The sequence below is a fragment of the Bos grunniens genome, chromosome 11 (assembly GCF_055505025.1).
Source record: "Bos grunniens cultivar Pamir isolate PY7600 chromosome 11, Bosgru_T2T1.0, whole genome shotgun sequence".
NCBI classification, from domain to species: Eukaryota; Metazoa; Chordata; class Mammalia; order Artiodactyla; family Bovidae; genus Bos; species Bos grunniens.
The window spans coordinates 58,603,732-58,631,370 of NC_141175.1; the positions used below are offsets into that span (position 1 = coordinate 58,603,732).

Below are 27,639 nucleotides of genomic sequence, written 5' to 3' on the forward strand. Positions count from 1 at the left end.
GCCCCCATCTGGTGCCTTCCCACTTCTAGTCCCTTCCAGGTAGTCATGTCCTACCCAAATCCTCAGGCAGGTGTTGTAATTTGTATCATGTGATACCACCTACCCCGCTTGTCTCCCTACCCTACAGTTATGTGGACCAGGAATTGGTATCTAGCCCACAGAGCCAGTCTATAAGCTGGGCAACAACTCACATGTGGCTGGTATGAAGAGATGAGCTGGGGAAATCAGTCTTCCTTTGTCTCTCTGAACTGAGACATCCTGAAGAAGGAAGCGGTTACAGGCAGAGACAGGGCCGCAGGAGAATGTTGAGCAAGCAAAAGTTATGCAGAAGAGAGAGGGGGAGTGAGCCCCTGAAAAAGAGGTGGAGAACAATTAGTTAGGATAGGTTAGGTTCTGCTGTGGAAACAAACATATCCCCAATCTCAGGGGCTTAACCCAATAAGAATTTATTCCTGACCCCACATGACTTACCTGTTACCTGTGAGCAGGAAAGACTCTGTGTACTGTGGCCACATGAGAACTCAGAGCAACAGAGACTCCCTTTTGACCCAGGCTTCCACAATTGCAGAGGTAGGGGAAGGAAATTCAGCCAGTTGCATGTCAGCTGTTAAAACTTCTGTCCAGAGGTGACACATGCCCCTTCTGCTTACAATTCATTGGCTAAAGCAAACCTCATGGCTGTGCCTAATTTGAATATTTGTGACCAGCCTTATTGATTCCACAGAGAGGGAAGCTGGTCCCCAGAGCAGCCTCAGACCCCACAGGTCCAGATTTCCTGAGGCCCTGCCATGCTGTGGTTTGTACTCACACAAGATCCCCATCAACCTTATTATCCCACACCTGTCTTGCAATGCCCATTATCTCCACACACACATTTGCTTATTTCTTGCAACTTAGGATCTCCCTTGGTGACTTTCCTGGTGGCCCAGTGGCTAAGATTCCACGCTTGCAATGCAAGTGGCCCGGGGTCCATCCCTGATCAGAGAACTAGATCCCACATGTGTATGTGTGTTTAGTCACTCAGTTGTGTCTGACACTTTGGACTGTAGCCCACCAGGCTCCTCTGTCTGTGGGATTTTTCAGGCAAGAATACTAGCGTGGGTTGCCATTTCCTTCTTCAGGGTATGTTCCTGACCCAGTGATCGAATCTGTGTCTCCTGCATTGCAGGCAGATTCTTTACCTGCTGAGCCATCAGGGAAGCCCCATATACTGCAGCTAAAGATCCCTCCTGCCACAGTTAAAGATCCCACATGCTGCAGTGAATATCAAAGATCCTGAGTGCTATAACTAAGACCCCGGGCAGCCAAATAAAAAAAAAAAAAAAAAAAAATCTCCCTCTAGGGACGCTAGGGACTTGTTTCCTTTGAATGCTCCTTTCCTCTGGGGACTCCCTTTCTCAAAAGTCTAAAGCCAGGAACTCACTAATAGTCCAGTGGTTAGGACTCCACGTGCTCTCACTGCTGAGGCCCAGGTTCAATCTCCAGTCAGGGAACTAAAATCCCACAAGACATGTGGTGCGGCCAAAAACAAGCAAACAAAACAAACCTAAACCAGCACAAATCATCTTTGTGTCTCTGATTTGTAGCATAGTGAGGATCTACAGGCCCTCCTGCTTTGGGAATGTCAGGGAAGGATCCAGAGAAACTCCATTTGCACACGAAGACTGTGGGATCCTCTGGTAGGAGTGCTCCACACCTATGAAGTTTTCTAGTGCTTACTATTTGCCAAGCACTGTGCTAAGAACTTTGCCTGAATTGTCTCATTTAAAATACTTTTTGACCTCCCTTTGCAGGTGAATAGACTATGGCATAAAACTATGGCAACTCCCCTGAGGTAGGATTTTCTTAGCTATGTTCCTCATACTATGGTATGCATCGAAGAAAGACGGTGAAGAGGGCTTTGAGGCTAATGGGCAGCCTGGGGGACTGAGGTTCATTTTTGAGGAGAGGATAGAGGGTATGTGTGGGTGGGTATGTGTATGTGGGGCGGGATAGAGTGTATATGGGGTGAAGCTGCCTCAGGTGGGTAGAAAGCTTACCTCCAAGAAGAAGAGACATACTTAATGGGGTAGGGCTTGGTATCTTTCAGATGCCCTTGGGCCCAAACTCAAGCTCTACTTGGAGAAGATTGAGAAACTGAAACAAGCTGTCTTTGACTGAGTACCTATAGTGACCAAACTGTGGTCTCTAATCACCTTTTGGCTGCTTTCCTGGTGGCTCAGCAGTAAAGAATCTGCGTGCAGTGCAGGAGATCCAGGTTTGATCCCTGGGTCAGGAAGATCCCCTGGAGGAAGGCATGGCAACCCATTCCAGTATTCTTGCCTAGAGAATTCCCATGGACAGAGGAGCCTGGTGGCTACAGTCCATAGGATCGCCAAGAGTCTGACAAGATTGAAGAGACTGAGAACATATGCAAGCATCTTTTCTCACTGAAAGGAATCAAGTCTTCTTGGAGAATTGGCTGTTTCCAGGTACAGAGCAACAATTATACAAGGTAAACGCAGAGCATCTTTTATCAGAAGTTAAGAAAGCTGCCAAACCTCACTGGGCTCATGTCAAAAGGGCTCAGATGCCAACCTGAAGGAGCATCAAATACAAAACCAACCAAATAAAAACCTTGCAATGAATTGAAACACATCAAATATTTTTAAAATCCATAAATTCAAAATGATAATAATAAAAGACATTTGGAGAATGCTTAGAGAAAAATAACTCACTATTCTAAGAACTGATAAATAAAGGGAAAAGAAGTTTTTTAAAAGCTACCTGTGGGGCCTCTCAATGACACAGTAAAGTTGAGGGTTAGTTGGAAGGTTTCTCACGTACTCCCCAAACTCTCCCTCTCGCTCTTTCCAGGTCTGAATTTCCACCATTAGAGACTCATTTCTTTCAGGTTAGAGGTGTCCTTAATTTGAGTCAAGGTAAGTCTAGTCAAGGCTATGGTTTTTCCAGTGGTCAGGTATGGATGGGAAAGTTGGACTGTGAAGAAAGCTGAGCGTCAAAGAATTGATGCCTTTGAACTGTGGTGTTGGAGAAGACTCTTGAGAGTCCCTTGGACTGCAAGGAGATCCAACCAGTCCATTCTAAAGGAGATCAGTCCTGGGTGTTCATTGGAAGGAATGATGCTGAAGCTGAAACTCCAGTACTTCGGCCACCTCACGCAGAGTTGACTCATTGGAAAAGACTCTGATGCTGGGAGGGATTGGGGGCAGGAGGAGAAGGGGACGACAGAGGATGAGATGGCTGGGTGGCATCACTGATTCGATGGGCATGAGTTTGAATGAACTCCAGGAGTTGGTGATGGACAGGGAGGCCTGGCGTGCTGTGATTCATAGGGTCGCAAAGAGTCAGACACAACTGAGCGACTGAACTGAACTGAACTGAACACTTGGGAGAGATTTGTTAATTATGTCCCACACAGATTGTGATAGAGGGAAAGTGGGAGTCCTGTGGTTCCTGGGGTCTGGACAGGTAGGGGTACAGCCAGAGAAGAAGGGCTGGAGGGGAAAGATCATGGCACCATTATGGAGGTCAGGAGAACCCCCTGGGCTGGCCTTCCATAGTACAGCTCCAACCCAATCAGATGAGTCGGATCCAGCAGGTTGAAAGCATGCCAGGGATGTACATTTATTACACATTCTGGGTGATTCAAACTCAGGTTGTCCTGCTACCATCTTCGGGGAACACTGGACCGGGGCCCCTGAATCTCTCCTCCTGGTCTCTGTGACTTCCTGCTCCAGCAGTGTGGACTGTCACAGCTGAGCACATACATCTTCTGCAAACCTCACCAGTCCCCATCACTCTGGGACCTCATCACTGCTCCCAGCTCCCTTTAAGATGCCAGGCCCTTTCCTATGTGGGAAGTGGGTACCATAGAGGAAGGACACGGTCACATGGGTCCCAGTATGAGTCTGGGCTGCCTGCCCTTATCCTCTCTCTCACAGCCTCCCCAGCTGTCCCGCCCAGCTCCTCATGTGACAGCCCACTCCCTTGGGGCCCCTGATGCTTGACAACTCCTCTCTGGCTCTGCTGGGCTGGGACTCTACATCCCAGCCCAGGCCTTGACATGCCCTTGGGCCTGTGTCTGACTCTTTGCCACTCCATGGACTATAGCCTGCCAGGCTCCTCTGTTCATGGAATACTCCAGGCAAGGATACTGGAGTGGCTTGCCATTCCCTTCTTCAGGAGATCTTCCTGATCCAGGGACCGAATCTGGGTCTCCTGCATTGCAGGCAGATTCTTTACCATCTGAGCAGCCAGGATCCCTCTATCCCCGCCAGTGCCCTCATGGGGCCCTTGTCCCTGGGCAGGAGGTTCTTTGTAGACCTGCTGACCAGTTCTGTGGTTGAGCCAGGTTTGTGGCCAGCTACCTTCACTTTAGAGTCTGCAAAGCATCCTTTTTATCCCCTTTCCCGCCCCATAACCCCACCTAGCCCCTTCCCATCCTGTGGGCTTCTCCCATCTCTCCCTCCCTGTTGAGATGAGCACCCATCTTTCAGGTCAGAGTCCATCCTCCCCTAGTAACACTCCTCAGCCCATCTTTCCCCCAGGGACCAACCGCCCCATCGGGGGCTGACCTTCTGAGTCTGGTCCCCACAGGCTCGACCCTGACAAATGGGTCCTGGCTGAGCACCCCTGCCCTGACACCCGGCCTTTGCCTGACCCCATGGGGAGGCTTGGGCGCCAGCCTGAGCCCTTCCTGACTGGCCTGTCCCCCAGCGCCTGAGCCTGGGTTGTGACATCTTTCCACTGAGCGGCTCTTATTTTGAGAAGGCAAAACACGCCCCCCTCCTCGTGCTGACACCGCATGCGCTGGCGTGAAAACCCGGCTGGCCATGTTTATTTTTCTTCCTTTAATTTCCCCTTTAGAACAAACACCAGTCCTGTAACACCGACCACCCTCTCCTTTCAGATCCACAGCCTCCCCACCACCTCCCCCGCCATCCCTGGTCCTCCCGGCGGCGCAGCTGTGAATGAGAACAGAGTAAGTCCTTTAGCAGGAGGCAGTGGCCTGAATGAATTGATCCCAGCCTCCCAGCCAGCAGGGAAGGAGGGCTTGTGAGCATGTGTGTTTGCTTTTTAGAAACTCTTTGCACATCCCGAGGCTCCTATTTTCCCCTGGGCCTTGGAGCCAACGCCTCTCCACCTCACCCCCCTTCCCCTGACTCCTTTCACATTTGATTAGAATTCCTTTTTGGTCCCATGCATTTTGTTTTCTGTTTTCTACAAGGGAGCCTGAATTGGGGCCTCAGAAAAACAAGACCAGGCTGCCAACTGGAAATGTTTGCTCTGGGGGCGAGTTCGGAGGCTGGCGTCAGGCGGGGCAAGATCCGTGCCAGTGGAATGCGATTTAGGGGGGAAGCTGCAGGTCACTCAATCGCTGGCAGCCCGCCCGGGAGCAACTGAATGCTTTCTGAGCTTTGTGTGTGTGTGTGTGTGTGTGTAGACTTTTTCCCTCATGCAAACAGAGCCCTGGAGACGTGGAGACAGAAGCATTAGGAAGAAACTAGACAGGGGTTTGGAAAAATCAGAGGAACCAGAGAGATTAGGTGGATGGGGGTGGGAAGATGGTGCCAGGATCTGTGTGGCCACTTTATCCAGCACCCCTTGTATCCTCTGCTTAAAGCTCAGGGTGGGGGTGCTCTGGAGCAAGGAGAGATGCAGTCCCCTGCCCCAGCCCCCAGTGACTCATAGGCTCTTAGAGAAACAAGGGTCTCAGCACAGAACAGTCAGGCTAGCTTGGAAGTTCCCTGGCTGGAATCAGGAGACCAGTGGTGCCAGTGAGGTCAAGTGAGTTCCTGATGCTCCCTGAGCTGTCCTGCAGACTGCATGAATGGCTGAGGTTTTTCAGGGAAGGCTTCCCAGAGGAGGTGTGGTAGGGTCCCATCCCTGAGTATGAAGTACAAGTCTTTCTCTGCTTATGATGGGATTATATCCTAATACACCCATCAGTAGTTGAAAGTACTTTTAAGTCAAAAAATGTATGTAATACAGCCAATCTACTAAAGATAATAACTTAACCTACCCTACCTTAAACGTACTTGGGACACTCCATTAACCTACACAAGCCCATTTTAACAAATACAAAATCTATCTTGTAACAGACTTTCTTGGGCTTCCCAGGTGGCAGAGTGGTAAAGAATCTACGTGCCAATGCAGGAGATGCAAAAGATGCAGGTTCGATCTTTGGGTCAGAAAGATACCCTGGAGAAGGGAATGGCAATCCACTCTAGTATTCTTGCCTGGAAAATCCCATGGACAGAGGAGCCTGGCGGGCAACAGTCCATGGGGTCGTAAAGAGTCGGACACTCGGCACAGAGCACACACATGGCATGGACTTTCTTATGTAATTTATGGCACACTGGACGGAAAGTGAAAAACAGAAGTTGTCTGGGGACAGAATGTTTGTGGGTTGGTGTGATCACATGGTTGTCTGCGAGTGGCGGCTGCCCCTGCAGAGCATCTCAAGAGAGTATCGCTTCGAGTGGGGGTGGTTTATTCGCTCAGTCATGTCTGACCCTTGGGACCCCATGGACTGTAGCTCAGAGCTTGGTCCATGGGATTTCCCAGGCAAGAATACTGGAGTGGGTTGCCATTTCTTCCTCCAGGGGATCTTCCCAACCCAGGTCTCCTGCATTGCAGGTGGAATCCTTACCCACTGAACCACCAGGGATGCACCACGTGTGCAGGAAAAGAACAAAATTTCAGGCACAGTTTCTACTGAATGTGTATCACTTTCACACCACCATAAAAATAAAAAAAATCTTCAGTCAAACCACTGAAAGTCAGGGATCATATACGTTGCATAGAAAAGAAAAGAGGTGTTCAGGAGATTGTTAGCTACCCCAGGCTGAGACTGTGCTGAGCCCTTTCATTGATGACCCTTTATCGTCCCAGCAACCCTTGAGGGTCAGTGGTCTTTCTATCCTACATTGCAAATGAGGAAACTGAGGACCAGAGCTTTTAGGGAACTTGGCCAAGCTCCTAGCTGGTACGTGGCCAGCCTAGTTCAGCTCAGAGTTGTCCCATAATAAAGCTTGACTTCTCCTGACCACTGAGGGTCTTTTCCCACTTAGCCAAGTTCTCTGGGTAAGGGCCTGTCTTTTTTTCCCCCCAGAAAAAGAGCAGTTAAGTTTAAGTTGGGGATGAAAGATGCCAAGGTAGACCTCCCAGAGGGCAGTGTGACAAGTGCTGAGAGATCCGAACAAAATCTGCCCCATCTCATCATCCCCAGGAAGTGGTGGCTGGGCCCCTGGGCAGTCCTGCCAGAGTTCCTACCAAGCCAGGCCTCTCTGACAGCCAGGCTCACCTTATCAATGACCCGGGTCCCTTTCTGTACTCCTCAGCACACCGCATTACATGCCAAGTTCTTTCCCACCCCAAATGTTCACTGTGGGACTGCCGCCTTCAGGGGTCCTCAGTAGTAATCTGCCACTGTGAGAGGTTCATGAATACCCAGCTGGACCAGACAGAATGGATGTATCCAGGGCACCCGGCATGACCTGAGAGGTAGTCGGGGGACCCAGCGGGGCCAGTATTTCCCAGTGATGTCAAGTGAGTCTGTACCCCGAGGAATGGTCTGGATGGTCCCTGAGCTGTCATACAGATGGAAGGAGGGAATCTAAAACGGAAGAGCTGATGTGCAGGTATTGGTTGTGGGGGGGCTGTCTGACCCACCACAGAAGGATTCTTGGTTAGAGAAAGCAAGGTCTATTTCAGGGTCTCTCTCAGGCTCAGTAGAGGAGAAGGAAACAAGCCAGGCTTGGCAGGGAGGAAAAGATGGGGGCGAGGGAAGGGAGTATGGACAGGATGGTTAGATCCAAGCTTGTCAGGTGGAGACCAGAAGGATAGCTGTCCATTTGATTAGAATGATTCCATTGGTCATTTGAGGATTTTATTGTCCTGAGGCCAAATGGTTAGCCTCACTCATGGATTTTTAAAAATTTTATTTTCATTATTTATTTATTTTGGGTTGCATTAGGTCTTTGTTGCTGCACAGGCTTTTCTCTAGTTGTGGTGAGCTGGCTTCTCATTGTGGGGGCTTCTCTTGTTGTGGAGCACGGGCTCTAGGGCATGCAGCCTTCCGTAGTTGCAGCACATGGGCTCAGTAGTTGAGGCTCCCAGGCTCTAGAGCACAGGTGAAATAGTTGTGGCACACAGGCTTAGTTGCTCCGAGGCACGTGAGATCTTCCTGCATCAGGGATCAAACCCGTGTCTCCTGCATTGGCAGGCATACTCCTTACCACTGAGCCACCAGGGAAGCCTCGTGGACTCTTTGACTGTCTAACCATTAATGTTAGGTAAATACTGTGTAGGGGTCACCTTGGTCTGCCAGGTCATCTACACAGGTTGAACTCACTTGTCAATCCTACAAGACAACTGATCTTACCAATTATTTCCAGGAATAAGCCATTGACTGAATTGACCCAACCCAGTCATTCTTTTGCTTTTTCAGAGACAGTCTTTGGACACATCTTTGGACCTCACAAATATTTAAGTCCCCCCCGCCCCCACACATACCCCATTGACAGGGCTTCCCAGGTGGCTCAGTGAGTAAAGAATCCATCTACAATGCAAGAGATGAGGGTTTGACCCCTTGGTTGGGAAGATCCCCTCAAGGAGGGCATGGCAACCCACTCCAGTATTCTTGCCTGGATAATTCCACGGACAGAGGAGCCTGGCGGGCTACAGTCCATGGGGTTGCACAGTCGAATATGACTGAAGGGACTGAGCATGTATGTACTCACATAGGCACACCACTGACAACAGCCCAGCCCCCCCAAAAGGCTGGGAAAGACCCTACAAACAATGGGCTTTGGGACTCAGTCTCTCCCATCAATAAAATGGGAAGGCTGGACTAGACCAGGAATGGCCAACACATGGCATGAATCTGCCCTCTGCATGGCAGACATTGCTAATCAATTACAGTGTTCATTCCCATGGGACCTGGATGCAGCCTCAGAATCGTTTTCAACACAGGGCTTCAGGCAGCCCCTACCAATCAATTAGATTTGGCATGCATGATGAAAAGCATTTGTCCTCGGTGCCCTACATGATCTCCAAGCCTCCCTCCGGCTGTGCCGATCTAGGATTGCAACTGATTAAGTGTGTCTGAGGACTCAGCCCAGAGACCACCAGATCGACAGCTGTCCCCGGGGCTTCCCAGGTCTGTGGGGCGGCTGTGGTAGAGCGGTACCTTTTAAATTTTCCTCACTGCTAATAAACGTGCATTGCGTCAGCTCCGCTATGCCCCCCATGGGCTCCGGCTGCCGCCATCAGAGAGGACTTTTTCAGAGAGTTGTAAAAATAGTTTTTCAAGGAGCCTGAACAGAAGAAGCAGCCAAGCCCTTTTTTTTTTTTTTTTAATTTCCTTTCTTTTCTGAGGGAATGGGGGAGATGGGTAGGGAATACTTCACAATGAAGGAATGTGCTCCTTGGGGAATTGAAAGTTGTTCTCCTAAAAAAAAAAGTTATCACACACTGGTTTCTCATCTAGCCACAGAGCATGCCTATGAGTCTTGGTAACAGTTCCCGGGAGATCACTGGCTTAAGCCAGTTCTTGTTAGGCTGTTGACAACTAGGTCCTGATGAGGGAAGCACTAATGGGCCCCTGGCTCGCTCTCTGCCAGCCCCCTGACTGATCAGGCTTTGGGTTCCAGTGGGCTTGATGGCTCCATGACAGAGCTTTTCTTGCCTGCGATAGGGGTTAGGCCTGCAAGAGAGTTTTCTTTACAGCCAGTGAACTTTTCACTTCTCCCCATTGTGCTCTGGATTTGGAAGAGGCTTAAGACAGACGCTGAGATGTTAAAGGTGGGAGTATCTCCAGGTAGGTAGGAGCCATCACCTTCTTACTCTTTCCATTTTACAGATGAAGAAACTGAGGTTTGCAAGGGCAGGGGGACAGAGGAAGCAGATACCCAAGGGAAGGGTACATAGCTGGTCCTGGGATGAGAATGCATTTTTCGACGCCCAGATCAGCAAGTCAGAACTTTAGGACAACTCTGATAACATCCAGCCTGGAATTTCTCAAACCCTGAGTAATGTGTGCTCCTGTCTTGAAAGGTGACACCTTGTCACAGAGCCCTAGGACATCGCTACGCTCTTAGGCTTTATACTTTTAATTTTTATATAACTATAAAAAGAAATAAATTAGTAAACAAAACTGCAAAGGTGATGTGCTTCCCCAGTGGCTCAGTGGTAAAGAATCCACCTGCAATGCAGGAGTCACAGTTCACCAAGTTTAATCCCTGGGTTGGAAAGATCCCCTGGAGGAGGGTATGGAAACCCACTCCAGTATTCTTGCCTGGAGAATCCCATGCTCCTCTGTCCATGGGGTTGCACAGAGTTGGACACAACTGAAGCAACTCAGCACATACGCACAAGGGTGATACAATTCAAATGGACAACATGGGGTAAAGATGGATAACACTGTTTTACTGAATCAGAGCACATAGAGGGCAGAGGAGGAGCAGAGGAGAAGCCACTGAAGACCCTGGACTTTCCCATCAGAGCTCACTGGAATGAAGGAATCTGGGGGACAGTGTGATGTTGGGGGAGGGAAGAGGACCAGAGAGGGCAGGGCCAAGTCAGATGCTGGTCAAGGAAAGCGCAGAGCCTGAACCCTCATGTCCTCTTGGCGGTGTGCTCTCCCAAGTCTCCTTGAGGCTTGGCTGTCCCCTCACTTCTTAGCAAATCCCCGATGTCAAGGCAGGGCCCCGTTACCATCCCCTCTCTGCTCTGCCATCTTACCCACCACAGGGAGGAACCTTCACTAGGCTCCATGAGGGAGTGCGTGCCACTGCTCCCTGCTGCTTCCTGTCTACTTCAGGTGGGAACGCAGGCCAAATGGATCCCATAGATGTGTAAGTGGATCATAGAGTGTGTGTGAAGGAGAAAAGGGGTAACGTTCCAGTTGTAAGTGGGTGGTGAAGGGAGGCCTTAGCAAAAGGTGACATAACAGGAGGCTGAGAGAAGGCTAGGGAGTAAGCTATGGATATTTGTCAGGGAGGAGGTCTGCCTGGCCAAAAATCCCATTGTCCTTCCAGCCTGGTTCAAATGCCTCTTCTTCAGGCGTCCCTGGTGGTCCAGCGGTTTAAGTATCCACCTTGCAATGTAAGGGACACCAGTTCAATTCCTGATCTGGGAGGATCCCACAGGCCATGGAGCATCTAATCCCCTGCGCTGCAACTACTGAAGGCTGAGCTCCTAGAGCCTGTGCTCTGCAATGAGAAGCCACCGCAATGAGAAACCACACGTGACAAGGGAGGAGCCACCACTCGCTGCAACCAGAGGAAGCCCACGTGCAGCAACAAAGTCCCAACCCAACCAAAAAATAAAACAAATAAATATACTGAAAGTGTTAGTCACTTAGTCGTGTCTGACTCTTTGCGACCCCATGCACTGTAGCCTGCCAGGCTCTCCTTTGTCCGTGAAATTCTCCAGGCAAGAAGACTGGAGTAGGTTGCCGTTCCCTTCTCCAGGGGATCCTCCTAACCCAGGGATCAAACCCAGATCTCCTGCATTAAAAGCAGATTCTTTACCGTCTGAGCTTCCAGGGATCTTCCCAAATGAATATTCAAACAAACAAAACCCCAAATGCCTCTTCTTCCAGGAAGTCTCCCAGAATGGTTCTGCCACACTTGGAATTCCCAGAGTTTTCCCTGCAGTGTGTGTCACTTCAAACTGTGTCTAACAGCTCTTGGATTTGTATCATCTTTCTACTGGACCCGGAGCTCCTTGGGGTGGTCACCTCATGCCCTCTCGCCAAACGTCAGCTCCCCGAAGCAGGGGTTTTTGCTTTGTTCGCTGCTGTTTCCCTAGCCTCAGCAGGTGTCTACAAATGCGCACTGAATCACCACAGGTGGACCAAGTCAAAGGTGGGACTTACTCGAGCTCCTGACGACAGACACCTCATGTCTCTGTCCCAGTCCCATCAAGGGGCCTGGCCAGGTGCCAGGTTTGTCAAGTGACTGGATGATGGTTGATTTGCACCCATTGTCCCCCATGTTGTTTATCAGGCCAGGAGACACGAAGCCAGAGAGAAAGAAAGTGAATTCAACGAACCACCAGTTCTCGGTGGTCACAGCAATTGTTTCTAAGACACGATCATCTCTGGATCCACTGGCTTCTTCTATCAAAGCAGCTGATTGAATAGTTGAGTAAGACCTGGTCCAAACTGAGCAGTGACCCTCCCTGGTGGCTCAGATGGTAAAGAATATGCCCCTAAGGCAGGAGACCCAGATTTGATCCCTGGGTCAGGAAGATCCCCTGGAAGAGGAAAAGGCAACTCACTCCAGTATTCTTGCCTGGAGAAACCCATGGACAGAGGAGCCTGGTAGGCTACAGTCCACAGGGTCGCAAAGAGTCAGGCACGACTGAAGTGACTTAAGTACAGATGCATGCGTGCACACACGTGTACCAGGATTGTTCTAGATGCTGGGATATAGCAGTGAACAAGGCAGGTAAAAATCCCTGCCCACATGGAGCTGACATTCTAGTCCAGGATACAAAGAAACAAAAACCCCAGCAATATACATGCATATATAATATGTCAGATGATGGCAAGTGCTTGAAAAATTAAAGCAGGAAAGAGGCAGAAGATTCTGAAGGGGTGGGGATACAAATTCTACGGGATGCCCAGGGACAGTCTCATTGAGAAGGTGACATAGAGGCACCAGAGGAGGATGAGGGAGTGAGTCACAGGCTACCTGAGAGAGAATATTCCAGAATGAGGGAATAGCCAGTGCAAAGGCCCTGAGGCAGAAGGGAGCCTTCTGGCTAAGTTCAAAGTATAGAAGAAGCCCAGTGTGGTGAGAGCAGAAGGATGGGGTGGGTTATGGGGAGAACTGAGGGATGAGATCAGAGAGGAAATGGGAGAAACGGGGGACTAGATGCCAACCTTGGTTCCTACTGGAATGTTTCAGTTCTCTATTGCTTGCATAACAAATCACCCCAAAATGCAGTGGCTTAACACGACAATTCAGGATACGTTTCCATGGTTCTGGAGGTTTACTGGGCTCAACTGGGCAGTTCTCACTCAGGTTCTCCATGTGGTTACAGAGAGAGAGAGGCTGAGGCTAGAAGCATCTGAAGGCAGGTGTTTGGGTCCCTTCCTCCATCACAGATCTGGCAGGCACCATGGGGCTTCCCATGAGGCCTCGCCCTGCAACACAGTAGCCTGGACCCCTCACATGGTGACTCAGGGCTCCCATTGGCAGGAAGCTGAAACAGCCAGTGCCCTTAAAAGCGCAGCATCACTTCTACTCCAGCAGGCCTCCATTAGCCAAGGCAGTCCAGGTTCCTGGGATGGAGGAACATACCCCTGCCTGCATGCTTGCAGGTGGAGAGGATTGCTGGCAGCCTCTAACACATGTGAGGAAAAAAGGAAGTCACCCAAAGGAATGACAGGCTGTGTCCCAGGTTTCAAAGGACTTCTGGTCAACTGTGTGAGAACCTGGCACCCACCTGCCTGTTGTACCAGGCTCCCCCTCATGCTTGTTGAACCCCTTCTCTCCGGACCCGACCCTCCCATTTCCTTCCTGACCACAGGAGTCAGGACCAAGTGTGCCCTATGGACTTTGCCTTGTGCAGGGGAGTCTGCTGCATTAGCCACAGAGCATGTGCTTGGGCCTGAGAAGGGATACCCAAGCTTATGCCAGAGACAGAACCCCAGAGAGGGAGTCCTAGAGAGGGTGTACTAAAGGCCTCCCCGCTTCCCTCCTGTCATGTCCTTATCCAGGCCCTGTCCCAGCCCCAAAGTCTCTCAATTTTCCACAATTTAGATGGTCACTTGGATAGAGGGAGCTAGAAGGAAAGCTGGAGAGGGAGTTTGAGAGCTTTCTGCCTGGATATCTCCTTTCTGTCCTCTGGATCCAGTGTCTTGCTGGTTAATGGCGGCAGTTCAGGCATTCTGACTGAAAGGTAGGGAGCGGACTTGGGGGCCACCAGGCTGGCTGTATCCTACTCACTGCTCACTCCCTTGGGTGGTCCTATCCAGTGTGGATATGAGCACAACTCCAGAAGGCAGTGATCATATGCGTTCTGTAGCCTTCTGGCAGTCTAATTCCATTCTTCCTTGCTCGAATTGAAGACACACCCTCTTTGGAACAATCTGGACAGTCGGAAATGGGAACTCCAGACTCAGGAATGCAGCATTCCAAGTAGCAAGGATCCAAGGATCCATCTCATTTGCCAAGGAGATGGCAATCATGGGGTGCCACCTGGCAGAGTTCTCCTGTCCTCCCCCATGGGTGGTGTGTATGCACTAAGGAACTGCTGGGTAGGTTCCACCCAGCAATGCCAGGAGGTACCAGTGCCTGGATAAGATCTGGGATCCATATGCCTGAGATCATCAAATGTCCAGAGGAAGTACCCCTGACATCTGACCCTGACCTGGAGGATCACTGAGCTGGTCCAAGGGAGGCCAGAGGCTTCCCTTGAGAAGAGGACAGCAAGAAGCTCACCCAGCCTGGTGGCACATGCAGGGAGGCCAGCATGGCCAGCCAGAGAGGCCAGCCCTGTACGTGGCCCAGTGACTCGCCTGGTCAGATGCTGGTCACTGAGGTCTCAGGAGGCCACAAAACACAGTGGTTCAAAGCTTGAGTTTTGGGGTCAGTTGGCCAGGGTTCAAATCCCACTTCTGTTAACTTTTCCATTGGCAAGTTTTTTCTTTTTTTTTTCTTTTTGGTCTAGGAACCTCAGTTTCCTTATCTGTACAATGGGTTTACTTCCCTGGGTTGTTACAAGGAAATTGAGCCTATGTAGAAATAGAGCCTATATTCACTGCCACTGTGGTGGTATTACTGCCTGGCTTTTGAGCATTTGTTCCCAGTGACCCAAGTCCTAAGCTCTTGCCTTCACTTCTCTTTCTAGCTTCATTCCTATTCCTGGATCAGCCACACAGAGGATGTGGAACCGCCCAGTGGCTGTTTTTAATGTAGGACTTCCCAGGTGGCTCAGAGGGAAACACTCCGAGTGTTAAGGCAGGAGATGCAAGAGACGTGGGTTTGATCCCTCGGTCGGGAAGACCCCCTGGAGGAGGAAATGACAACCCGCTCCGGTATTCTTGCCTGGAAAATTCCATCGACAGAGGAGCTTGGCAGGCTACAGCCTAATGGGTTCGCAAAGAGTCAGACACAACTGAGAGACTGAGCATGCGCGCACATAGGTTTTCTAGGGGTCTGTGTCTTGTCCCATTCCAAGCAGGGTGTGAGACCACTTGGAGCCCTGAAAGCCTTTTTACTCTGGCATTTCTATGAATTCACAAAATCCATGTTACTCTCATTTCAGGGCTACCAGTCCTGGTAGCTCCGGAGAAGGCGATGGCACCCGACTCCAGTACTCTTACCTGGAAAATCCCATGGATGGAGAAGCCTGGTGGGCTGCAGTCCATGGGGTCGCGAAGAGTCGGACACGACTGAGCGACTTCACTTTCACTTTTCACTTTCATGCATTGGAGAAGGAAATGGCGACCCACTCCAGTGTTCTTGCCTGGAGAATCCCAGGGATGGGGGAGCCTGGTGGGCTGCCCTCTATGGGGTCGCACAGAGTCAGACAGGACTGAAGCGACTTAGCAGCAGCAGCAGCAGTAGTCCTGGTGGCTCAGACGGTAAAGCGTCTGCCTACAATGCAGGAGATCCGGGTTCAATCCCTGGGTCGGGAAGATCTCCTGGAGAAGGAAATGGCAACCCACTCCAGTATTCTTGCCTGGAAAATCCCATGAACAGAGGAACCATGGGGTCGCAAAGAGTTGGATGTACTGAGCGACTTCACTCTAGTCCTGCGCTCTAAATTCTTGTGAGGAGTCAGCTATGCTGTGTGTAGTTCATACTGTATCATACCACCAGAGGGCGCCAGCAGGCTGGTCTGCCTCCACTTTTCCAGGAGACTAAGGGAAGTGAGCCCTGGGTGGCAGGTTTGCCCTTAAGCTGGGGGACCTTGGGCAGTTAGCCTGAACTTTGAAGGTCTGCCACTTGGAGGGCTGAGAATCACAATAACAGGGACCCTTCACATCACTTGGCCTCTCCAGTTCTGGTGCATGGCATTCCATCTTATGACTAAGGAAGTAATGCCCAGATAACAAACTACAGCTCAGAGAGGTAAAGGGGCTGCTCAAGGCCACACAGCTGGTAAGTGGCAAAGCAGATTCCTCCTAGGCTAGCCTGATGCCAAACCCTGGGCCCACAGGAGAGGCAGCATGGCGGGGGGGAGGAGCGTGTCCTGGAAGACCTGCTGGGTCTGAGTCCCATTCCACCTCCGCCCAGCGCAGCTGACCACTCCTATCCACTCCCTTCTCCTCCTCTGTTCCCATGGGATCTCAGTGATCTTCTCCACTGTTTTGAGAGAGTTGGTGACAGGCTCAGGATCAGTATGAGTGGAGCCCTCGATACTCAACAAAGACAGGTGATTTTCCTGGAGCCCATGCTGGCCTCTTTAGGGACAGTTTTCAGTCCTGCTACAAGACTTCCACATGCTCCAACTAGCTGTGGACACCTCCAGCCTGCAAGCGCACTCCGAGACCGGAGGCAGATGCTGCGATGCAAGGAGTCTGGGCAGCTGTGCCAACCCAGAGGCCTGAGGCCACTGTCACTCCAGCTTAGTGTTGTACATGCAGTCTCACCCCAACCTCATGCCAGTTCTGGGAGACGATACTATGATCCCCATTTTACAGAGGAGGAAACTGAGGTTCAGAGAAGAACTCAGCAGTTCTGGGGAGGAGGACTTGGCTTTCCCCCCATCTCTGCTACTGACTGGCTAGATGTGTGAGGAGTGGGCTAGCTGGGGTCTCAGACTCTGTTTGGGAGCTGGCAAATATAAAGGGCATGAAAGTGAAAGATAGTGTTAGTCATTCAATCAGGTCCAACTCTTTGCGACCCCATGGACTGTAACCCTCCAGGCTCCTCTGTCCATGAGATTCTCCAGACAAGAATACTGAAGTGAGGGCTTCAGCAAAGGTTTCCTGGGAGACAGGGAGGAAGGAAAGAGCAGCTTGTGGATCTTAGTTCCCTGATCAGGGATGGAACTCAGGCCCCCTGCAGTGAAAGCACAGGGTCCTAACCACTGGACCATCAGAGAAGTCCCAGAAACAGCAGTGTTTCAGGGCCTCACAAACCTAGGGGTTCAGACAGGACCTCAGTGAAGGACAAGCTGAAGCAATTCTTGGGAGTGAGCAGAGGCCAGCAAGAGTGACAGGGCGCTGTGATGACCAGCCAAGGCTTACAGAGAGAGGAGACTGAAGCCAGTCATCCAAGAGCGAGAAGAATGTTCTCTTCAAAGGGCCTGGGGCTGGTGGGGAAAAAGCAGGAGAATAGGGGCTCCTGTCTGGGGTTTACCCTTGGTCTTCAGGAGAGAGGTAAGGTATGGGAAGATGCTGGGTGTCCAGGGAAGTGGGTGCCTCAGGAAGCAATCACTGTATCATACTGGGACCGATTCCCCCCGTGGGAAAAAAATGAGGTTTTGCATTTACTATTGCCAGGTGGCGCTAGTGGTAAAGAACCCACCTGCCAATGCAGGAGACAGAAGAGACAAGGGGTTCGATCCCTGGGGTTCGGAAGACATCCTTGAGGAGGAAATGGCAACCCACTCTGGTATTCCTGCCTGGAGAATCCCATGGACAGAGGAGCCTGGCAGTCTACAGTCCATGGGGTGGCAAAGAGTCGGACACGACTAAGCACATATTTCAGCCAGCCATAGTCAGAAAATTGCATGCTTTCGTGTGTGTGTTCCTATGTGTATGCAGACATATGAGGGTATGTTTGATGTCAAAGTCCTCTTAAATCTGTGATCTCTTTTTATTTCCCTAACCACCTTGAGAGGTTGGCTGCACAGAAATGTCACCCTCAAGGACAGATTCAGAACTCCAGTGGGATGAACTGTCTTGTCCAGGGTCACAGGCCTTGAGAGAAAAGCCAAGCACAATCTATGCTCCTGCCCCTGAACTTTCTGCCTGGACCCCTCTCCTACCTTCCAGGACACTGCAAGGCACAGGCTACTGAGTTATCTACCTCCTCACACCCTTAGGTCATTCTCCCCTAGACAAGAGGAGAGAGAGAGAGAGAGAAAGAAGGCACTCCAGATGAACCCTGAAGAAAACCCCCACTGGGTTTGGTGGGTGTAGGGGGTGGGAGTGAAGGACTGAAACCAGAAAGATAAGGATTCCAGTGGTTGCAGAGGTCAGAGCCCCAGGCCAAGGTCGATCTTTTCCCAAACTACTTAAAGCACCCATCACCACCTTAAGGAGAAACTGCTACAGAGAAAGGCCTTTGAGGAGTATGTGCAGGTCCTTGGGGCAGCCTCTGGGGTGGGGGAGTGGGGGGGCTGGGGAGGGCTTAGTGAGGGCCAACTAGCTTGACCTTCCCACTCCCCTCCCCAGAATCTCCAGTAGGATGGCACTGAGGACCAAGGGTCTGGGAAGTCACTCTCTGCCCCCTGCCAGTAACGGCAGGCACCTGCAAAGCTCTCACTTTGCACCAGGTTGCTCTGAACGCTTTGTACATACAGGGTCAGTTAACCCTCGCAACAGTCCTGGAGATACAACTGTTACTTCCATTTTACAGACGAGGAAAGGGAAGCACAGGGAGGTTCAGTGACTTGCCCAGTGTTACTCAGTCTGTAAGTGGCAGAGCCGGCCAGGAAATCTGCCTCTAGGAGCTATTCTGCCTCTGTTATTAATAGTAATAATAACCAAAGCTTCCATTGGACTGGTCCCTCCCATGTGCCTGGGGCTTAATTTCTCACAGCCACGCTGTGATTTAGGCGTTGATGTTCTCCGAATTTCTCATTTCATAGATGAGTAAATCCGGGCTTAACGGGCAGCCTGGGGTGAGGTGACTTCAGATTCTCACAGATGCTGCGTCGAAATCCGAAGCTTCCACCATGATGGGCCTCTTTAAACTCGCTGCGTGACCGTGGGAAAAGCCCATTCCTTTTTGGAGCCTCAGTTTCCCTGTCGCTTAGGCTTTCTGCTCCTGGTTCCCCTTTGCTCCAGCGAGTGACCCAGCGAATGGGACTGCGGTGCAGGGGTCCTGAGGGTCCTGGGCAACCCCAGAGCCTTCCTCCTCCCCTCAGCCCCCAATGACCTCACCCTCTTCCAGGAGAAGTCGCCGTACAGTTTCTTTCTCGCCTGGCAAGCTGGGGTAGGGTTGGGGGGAGGGCTGGACGTGGAGGTGCTGGGTGCGGAAGGTCACCGAGAGAAGGCCTAGCTCCGATTTGGGGAAGGGCCCAAGGGCCCAGAAGCCATGTGCTCGGGAGCAGACTGTCCTGCGGGAAAAGGGAAGCGCCCGGGACTCGAGGAGGGGGCGGGGAGGGAGAATCGGAGGAGGCAGGTTCTGGGCAGAAGGGCTGGGGGTGGGGGGAGGCAGAGAGGACGCGGACAAAGGAGGCGGCCGGCAGCCCAGCTGTTTTGAAAAATGCTTCCTGTTTCTTTAAAGGCGCTCGCGGCTCGGGCGGCCGGGGCTGGGGAGGCGGCGGCGCTGACTGATCTGGGGAACCGGGCTTCTGTGTAAACTGAGGCTAAACAAACACAGATGGAGCGCAGCGGGCGTTCTCCAGAAACGCTGGCACGGCGGCAGCGACTTCAGATGACACTCTGAGCGCTCCGGGAACGGACAGCCCGGCGGCGCAGCTGCCCCGGGGCGAGGGGGAGAAAGGGAGGGAGGGAGGGAGCGAGCGAGCGAGCAGGGGGAGAGCTGGCGACTCCGAGGCGCTGAGCGCGGCGGCCGCCCGGGCAGAGCGAGCGCGGCGGGCGCGCTTCCCGGGCAGCCCCACGCCCCTGCCTCGCGCGCTACCCGCGCCATGAAGCACATCCCGGTTCTCCAGGACGGGCCCTGGAAGACCGTGTGCGTGAAGGAGCTGAACGGCCTCAAGAAGCTCAAGAGGAAAGGCAAGGAGCCGGCGCGGCGCGCGAACGGCTATAAAACTTTCCGATTGGACTTGGAAGCACCCGAGCACGGCGCCACCGCCACCAACGGGCTGCGGGACAGAACCCAGCGGCTGCAGCCAGTCCCGACCCCGGTGCCAGCCCGGGTGGCGCCGGCCGTTCCCTCAGGTGGGGGCGCGGACACGGCCGGGGAGCGCGGGGGCGCCCGGGCGCCGGAGGTCTTGGACCCGCGGAAACGCGGCTTCGCCCTGGGCGCAGTGGGGCCGGGACTCCCCACGCCGCCTCCGCCGCCGCCGCCTCCTGCGCCCCAGGGCCAGGTACCTGGGGGTCCCGAGACACAGCCTTTCCGGGAGCCGGGCCTGCGTCCCCGCATCTTGCTGTGCGCACCGCCAGCACACCCCACGCCGTCGGCGCCCCCGGCGCCCCCAGAGCCCTCGGTGCGCCCCGCGCCCCCCACGCGCCCTGGGGAAAGTTCTTACTCGTCAATTTCACACGTAATTTACAATAACCACCCGGATTCCTCCGCGTCGCCTAGGAAACGGCCGGGCGAAGCCACCGCCGCCTCCTCGGAGATCAAAGCCCTGCAGCAGACCCGGAGGCTCCTGGCGAACGCCAGGGAGCGGACGCGAGTGCACACCATCAGCGCAGCCTTCGAGGCGCTCAGGAAGCAGGTACCGGCTCCCAGCCACACACCCTCACTGCGCTTGGGGATGGCTGTGGGAGTGGGTGGGCAAGAGGCTGGGTGGGCAAGTGGTGGGGCGGGCGGGGTGGGGTGACTTTAAGGAGGATGAGGGTGTGGATAAAAGGGCAAGTAATCCCCGCCTGGTCGGTCCCGGCGCCGAGACAGGTATGGGACCGCCTGGGGCAGCGACCTTTGCCACACTTTGGTATGGGTCTTAGTTTGCAAAGTGAGGATGAAGGTTAGAGATCTCTGGCCCTCTTTACTGCCACTTCCATCCCTTTTGGGGTGACCCTGTCTGCGAGTCTGACTTCAGCCCTCATAGTTCACTTTTATGGCAGCGAATATTTGTCTCCCGGAGTCCCTTGGGCGCAGTGAGGAGTGGAGAGGGGAAATGTGGGAATCTGTCTCCGGTGGGTAAGGGCGAAGACCCTTACCCTTCTGGCAGACCCGGAATGCTGCTGAGGGGTGGTCCTGGTTTTGCCAGAATATAAGTGTTCCGTCTTCCGGGGGAGCCTGTCGACCCCTTCTCAGCCCCCGCCTCCCAGCAGGGTTGTCCCTGCCCTCAGGTTGCTTACACACTCTGCACCCCCCCCTCCCCACTCGGTGCCCTTAAGGACCCTGGCTATAACCCTTCCCCAGGAATTGGCTGGAGAGAGTCTTTCCTGGAGATTCCCCTTACTGCTGACCTTCAGTGCACATGGAAGAGGCAGGTCTGCTGAGCAGGAACTGGTTGATAGGGGATCTTCAGAAACTAGTTCTGGAATGGGTTAGGGGCTTCTTAGTTTAGGGCAGGTGGCAGCTGTCCTCACCAGACACTGTCTTCTTGGGAGGATGGAGAGGAATAGTTGTCCAAGAATTCCCTGTAGTGGGGAGTGGCAGTTTTACAATTCCACTTAGACAAGATTGAGACTGCTCAGGAGTTCTAGGCTGTTCATTTTCATAGAGCAAAGAGAGATCTAAGAAGTGTGTGGTAAGTGCCATCTGCCTCCACTCCACACAGGGCATGGGGAAGGTTGAGGGGATGGGTGGATGTGACTGTTTTGAATGGTCAGGATTTCTGCCTGCTCTGCAGCTGACTTCCTGTGTGACTTCAGGAAAGTTATTCACCCTCTCTAGGCTTTAGCCAGTAACAAAGGATTTCAGAAAATATGATATTTTTTTATCACACTCTCTCTGCCTCCTCCCGTGAGTGGGTCGGGCAGTGCCTGTGTTCATCCCTGGGAGAGAAATTGAACTCCTGGGGAAAAGAGGCTCTATGACTTTTGAGCCAAAGTGTCTCACTTGGGAATGGGTGAGCTGATTGGTCAGTGAAGTGGAGTGGCATGGAGGGGTCAGATAGCAGTCACAGACAGTTGGGACCCTGGGCAGTGGGCCAAGTGGAGAATTCAGTCTCACTTTCAGGTAGCAGCCTGCTACCTGCCCCTCAGGATGGAAGGCTGAGATGACAAAGAGATGCCTGTCCACCTGCTCACCTTGAAGCTAGGAAAACCCCCTCAGATTGGGGAGGTCACATGCCCAGAGCATCACAGCTGGTGAGCAGCAGGCCAGGGCTGGCACCCAGGTCCTCTGACTGCCAGTTCCAGGTTCTTTTTACTCCTCCAGCTGCCTCTTTCGATGCTGAGAAAATATTCATAGTCTCTGTGTGCTCAACTGCATCTTATTTGTCCAGTGGCTTTAACTTCTTTTAGTAATAAATTCCATCTTACCTGATCTTAACATCCCTGTCAGTTGAATTAGCTTTCCACTTCAGTTCAGTTCAGTTCAGTCACTCAGCCGTGTCTGACTCTTTGCGACCCCATGAATCCCAGCACGCCAGGCCTCCCTGTCCGTCACCAACTCCCAGAGTTCACTCAGACTCATGTCCATCGAGTCAGTGATGACATCCAGCCATCTCATCCTCTGTCGTCCCCTTCTCCTCCTGCCCCCAGTCCCTCCCAGCATCAGAGTCTTTTCCAGTGAGTCAACTCTTTGCATAAGGTGGCCAAAGTACTGGAGTTTCAGCTTTAGCATCATTCCTTCCAAAGAAATCCCAGGGCTGATCTCTTTTAGAATGGACTGGTTGGATCTCCTTGCAGTCCAAGGGACTCTCAAGAGTCTTCTCCAACACCACAGTTCAAAAGCATCAATTCTTCGGCGCTCAGCCTTCTTCACAGTCCAACTCTCACATCCATACATGACCACAGGAAAAACCATAGCCTTGACTAGACAGACCTTTGTTGGGAAAGTAATGTCTCTGCTTTTGAATATGTTATCTAGGTTGGACATAACTTTCCTTCCAAGGAGTAAGCGACTTAATGGAATGTAAAACTGGGGCCCAGAGAAAGAAGGAAGGGTACTCTTCCCAAATCACCTAGTGGGTTAAGAAAGATGATAGAAGTTTCTAGAATGCCCGCCTGGCCAAATGCTTCTCACAGTGTTAGCTGTATCCGTGTCATGGGCCCCCCACCCGGACTTGCAGTGTCATTTATATTTGGAAGGTGGGCAGACACAAGCCTGACTCTCTGAGACAGGATTGTTAATCCTGGTTTCATTTCACTTCTGTCCTTCTTGCGGGAAAGTTCTGTATAAAAGGGACAAATTCAGGGAGAGAGTGCGTGCACACACACAAGTACACACAGCTGTGTGTATACACACAATCAGTACCTGTGCTCTTAAGCGCACGCCAAGTGCTTGGACAGAAACATCTGCTCCTGTTTGTTGCCCTCCTGGCCCAAAGCATTTGTCCTTTCCCCAGAAAGGCTGCTGGTGGGCACCTGTCTGTTATCTGGGAGCAAAAGAAATTGCTAGGGCACTTCTGGTCCCCAGAGCCCAGGGCCCAGGCCACACTCACCACATCCACAGCCCCTGTCCGATGGAGAAAGTCCTGTGTCCTGGAGGCACTCCCTCCTCTGGACCTCAGTTTCCCTCCTGTAGAAGGTGTGCATGTGTATACACACACACACACACACACACCCACGTGCGTACCCCTGTCCAGACAGGCTGTGCCTCTGGATTTAGACTTGATGGTGGTGGTTTAGTCACTAAGTCGTGCCTGACTGTTGCGACCCCATTGGCAGTACCCCTCCAGGCTCCTCTGTCCATGGGATTCTCCAGGCAAGAATATTGGAGTGGCTTGCCATTTCCTTCTCCAGGGAATCTTCCCAACCCAGGGATCAAACCCAGGTCTCCTGCAGTGCAGGCAGATTCTTTACCAACTGAGCTACCAGGGAAGCCCTTGGATCTAGGCTCAGGCTTGACTATCTGAAATGGGCTCCTGCGAAAGACGCAAAAGGTAAGAGTCTGGTTCTGCCTGAAATGAGACCTTGGCCATTGCGGCGCTGAGGTTTGTGGTGGGACTGTAACTCTGGTCTGGAGTTCTGTTTCCCCGGGCAACTTCCTGGTACAGTGAAAAGAATATGAGCAGGGAGCCTGGAGGCCAGCATTTGAGGCCCGTCTCTGCTGTATGCCTCTTGTGTGACCTTGGACAAGTCATTTTCTCTCTGAGCCTCAGTTAATGAAACTGGAAAATGGTGATAAAGCTTACCTCATACACAGCTTCTTTGCAAACATCGAGTGAAGAAAGGAAGGGAGGGCGTAGGAGGAATGAACCTTTCTTGAACATCCACAATATCCTCAATGCTGGGCAAAGGCCGTGACAAATGTAGAAATACGAATTCTATAATCATTTTTCTTAACAATCATAGAAACTGCCATCAATCTGTGGCAGCAATCAAAGCAACTGGGTTCAGTCACTCAGTTATGTCCGACTCTTTGTGACCCCATGAACTGTAGCATGCCAGGCTTCCCTGTCCTTTACTATCTCTGGGAGTAAAATATTAGAACTTCAGCTTCAGCATCAGTCTTTCCAATGAATACTTAAGGTTGATTTCCTTTAAGATTGACTGGTTTGATCTCCTTGCTATCCTTTGTACTGGGTCCTGGGCTAAGTGTGTTATGTGTATTAGTTTATTTAATGAAATAGGTGTTGTCCCAACCCACTCCTGTTCCACCCCCATTTAACAGATGGTGAGACTGAGGTTCAGAGAGCTTCTGTAAATTGGTGGCAGTCTCCCAGCCTTTGGCTGCCGCACCAGGCCTCATGGGTTTTGCACTGCTCATCTCCCTGACTTGCCATTCACTAGGCTCCAGGGTGCACGTGCCACTCTCATTGCAGAATCTGGATTCAAATCAGTCAGTGAGTCGCTCCAAGGCTCAGATTCCTAACAGCCTGGTGATCACCAGGAGCTGTCCACCCCCAGCACAGGGAAGCTCGACAGTCTCCTGTTTTGTCCAACCCACCATATTCTCAACCAGGCAAGGAATGGGGTAGGAGGCTGCCTGGCCATAGAAGTGCAGGTGGGGGAGAGAGAGGCCCCCTGGCAGGAGGGTGGGGGGTGGGTATGCAGGGCAGATGGTCAGGCCACATGCCACCAGCCCAGCTGCGTGAGGCCTTCCCCGCTGCCTCATGTGAAGGCCATGTGTGTACAGCTGGGGCCGGCCCATGTGCGGGGCTGCTCCGGGCCAGGTGGGAGGGGGTTCAAGGAAAGCCTGGTGTTGCTGGGTGGGGGGAAGGGAGGGGCCTGAGCCCATGGGCCACGGCCTTCCCTGACAGAACCTTCTGGCTCACAGGCTGTGCTTGCCCACAGGGCATCTGGTGTGCTTGCAAGATTTCCTCTCTCCCAGAGAAGTGTTAAGCCCCTCAGCACTGGAGGAATGGCAGTCTGGCTAGGCAGACACCTGGATCAGCAGGGCAGAGCCCTCAGGACGTGCTGAAGTACCTCTTCATAAGTGAAAGTGTTAGTCCCTCAGTTGTGTCTGACTCTCTTCGACCCCATGGACTGTAACCTGCCAGGCTCCTCTGTCCATGGGATTCTCCAGGCAAGAGTCCTGGAGTGGGCTGCCATTCCTCTTTCCAGGGGAACCTTCCTGACCCAGGGATCGAACCCAGGTCTCCTACATTGCAGGTAGAGTCTTTACTGTCTGAGCCACCAGGGAAGGTGCCATGGTCTCCCGGGGAATCCTCCACAAGTAAACTCAGGGTGGCCCAGAATGGGGCATGAGAATGGCGCCCCCAGGCCCGCACCTTCCTCAACCTCAGACCCCATAGGATGCCAGGGGGCTGTGGCAGCCTGTGCCCCACTCCTCAGGGAATGAGGGACAGGCCTGCTTGGGTCCAGAGGGGACAGGAATGACAGAAGCCTCTCTCCGGCCCCTCTCATCCAGTCACCAGCACGGCTGCCTTTTGAACTTCTTTGCAGGGGGTGAAGTACCTTACCTGGCCCTGTGGTCACGCATATGTAGTCCCACCTTCCCACTTCACAGGTGAGGACACTTACAGAGGTGGAACTAGTGACCAGGCTTTGTCCCGTCTGGCTCTGGGCCAGGGCTCATAAAGACTTAAGCCCAGGTTTTCAGGGTTCAGCCTCATTGCTGGGAGTCAGGTTGGGATTTTGTTTAGACAGAACTTGACAAGGACCTCGAATGACTCTGTATGGAGAGACTTCACCCCAGGAAGTCAGCACTCCCTGATGTGAGACGATCAGGGAATAATTTCAAATGAATCAGTCGCTCGACTGTCGAGGACACAGTGATGCTGGAGCTCTGTGGATCTAGAAGCCCTGGTGGGCATCTGAGGATGGGTCTGAGGAGTGGGTAGGAGCTGGCACAGAGGCAAGAGGGCTTCCAGGCCTCCCCTGCATTGGCTGGTTGGTTCCTGGCTGTGCTTCTCTGTTGCCCCTCCGAAGGAAATGGCAGCCCACTCCAGTATGATTGCCTGGGAAATCCCATGGTCAGAGGAGCCTGGTGGGCTGCAGTCCATGGGGTCTCAAAGAGTCGGGCATGATTAAGAGACTAACACTCACTTACAGCCGCAGCCCCTCCCTACATGTGTCCATGGTGATTCCATTCTGAGGCAGCAGGTGTTCTCACGTCCATTTATTGGTGAGGAAACTGAGTCCTCTAAGCTTGTGGCCCTGCCTAAGGTCATGTGGATGGCCCGGAGTAGAGTTAGGTCCTCAGCATCTCAGGCCAGGATCCTTCCTGCTTTCTCCCCATTGTTGGAGCCAGAAGAGGGTCTGGTAAGTAAGTAGGATGGAATCTCTTAGAGGCATATGGGACCTTGAGAAAATCCCCACACGTGCTGCTCTGAAGCTTAACAATCTTTTTATTTTTCATTTTTCGCTGTGCGGGGTCTTCGTTGCTGTGCATGGACTTTCTCTGGTTGCGGTGAGTCGGGGCTACTGTCTAGTTGTGGTGCTCTGGCTTCTCATTGCGGTGGCTTCTCTTGTTGTGGAGCACAGGCTCTAAAACACAGGCTCAATAATCGCGGCCCGTGGGCTTAGTTGCCCTGAGGCATGTGGGATCTTCCCGGACCAGGGATCGAACCCTTGTCCCCTGCGTTGGCGGGTGGATTCTTAATCACTGGACCACCAGGGAAGTCCTGAAGCTTAACAGTTCTTGTGCGTTGAGCATCAGGCAGGTCCTTTTACTTTCTTGGAAGTTTTGCTGCCTCAGGAGTTGGAGCCAACTGACCCTGCTGCCTCCTTTGGCCTCTGTCCTCTGAGCAAGCTGAACGGATGACCACTGTGGGCTTTCCTGCAGGTGGTGTGGTGGCTGGGCTGTGGGCCTTATGTGGATGCTCAGAGAGGTATTCACTAAGGCCGGGGTCCCACGAAGTCCAGAACTCTCCAGCCCTTACTCAGAAGGCTGGGCTGCCCACCTCCACACCATATAGATACATCCACTTTAAAAAGCACAGACACCACTTTGCCAACAAAGGTCCATCTTGTCAAAGCTGTGGTTTTTCCAGTAGTCATGTATGGATGTGAGAGTTGGACCATAAAGAAGGCTGAGCGCCAAAGAATTGATGCTTTCCAACTGTGGAGCTGGAGAAGCCTTTTGAGAGTCCCTTGGACAGCAAGATCAAACCAGTCAATCCTAAAGGAAATCAACCCCGAATATTCATTGGAAAGACTGATGCTGAAGCTCCAATATTTTGGCCACGTAATGGTGCAGAGCTGACTCATTGGAATAGACCTTGATGCTGGGAAAGATTGAAGGCAAGAGGAGAAGGGGGCGAAAGAGGATGAGATGGTTGGATGAC

The 27,639-nt window shown here is 52.3% G+C and overlaps 1 protein-coding gene and 2 long non-coding RNA genes across 5 annotated transcripts in view; all 3 read left to right on the top strand.

The window, feature by feature from the left end:
• Positions 1 to 1,586: 1,586 nt before the first annotated feature.
• Positions 1,587 to 2,761, top strand: LOC147363135 (uncharacterized). The gene is made up of 2 exons (XR_015135889.1): positions 1,587 to 1,834; positions 2,090 to 2,761. It is a non-coding gene; the product is annotated as an uncharacterized LOC147363135 (long non-coding RNA).
• A 7,332-nt stretch (positions 2,762 to 10,093) lies between these two features.
• On the top strand, positions 10,094 to 11,362 carry LOC147363136 (uncharacterized). The gene is made up of 2 exons (XR_015136784.1): positions 10,094 to 10,862; positions 11,071 to 11,362. It is a non-coding gene; the product is annotated as an uncharacterized LOC147363136 (long non-coding RNA).
• An 8,325-nt stretch (positions 11,363 to 19,687) lies between these two features.
• The window catches only part of ATOH8 (atonal bHLH transcription factor 8), a 42,356-nt gene continuing 34,404 nt past the window's right edge, over positions 19,688 to 27,639 (top strand). For all 3 annotated transcript variants that reach the window (XR_015136783.1, XR_015136782.1, XM_086326547.1), the window contains exon 1: positions 19,688 to 20,547. Coding sequence is in view for 1 of the 3 variants with exons in the window: in XM_086326547.1 (XP_086182673.1) it covers positions 19,792 to 20,547 (756 nt within the window). In the remaining 2 variants the exon portion in view is untranslated. The remainder of the gene's footprint in view (positions 20,548 to 27,639) is intronic.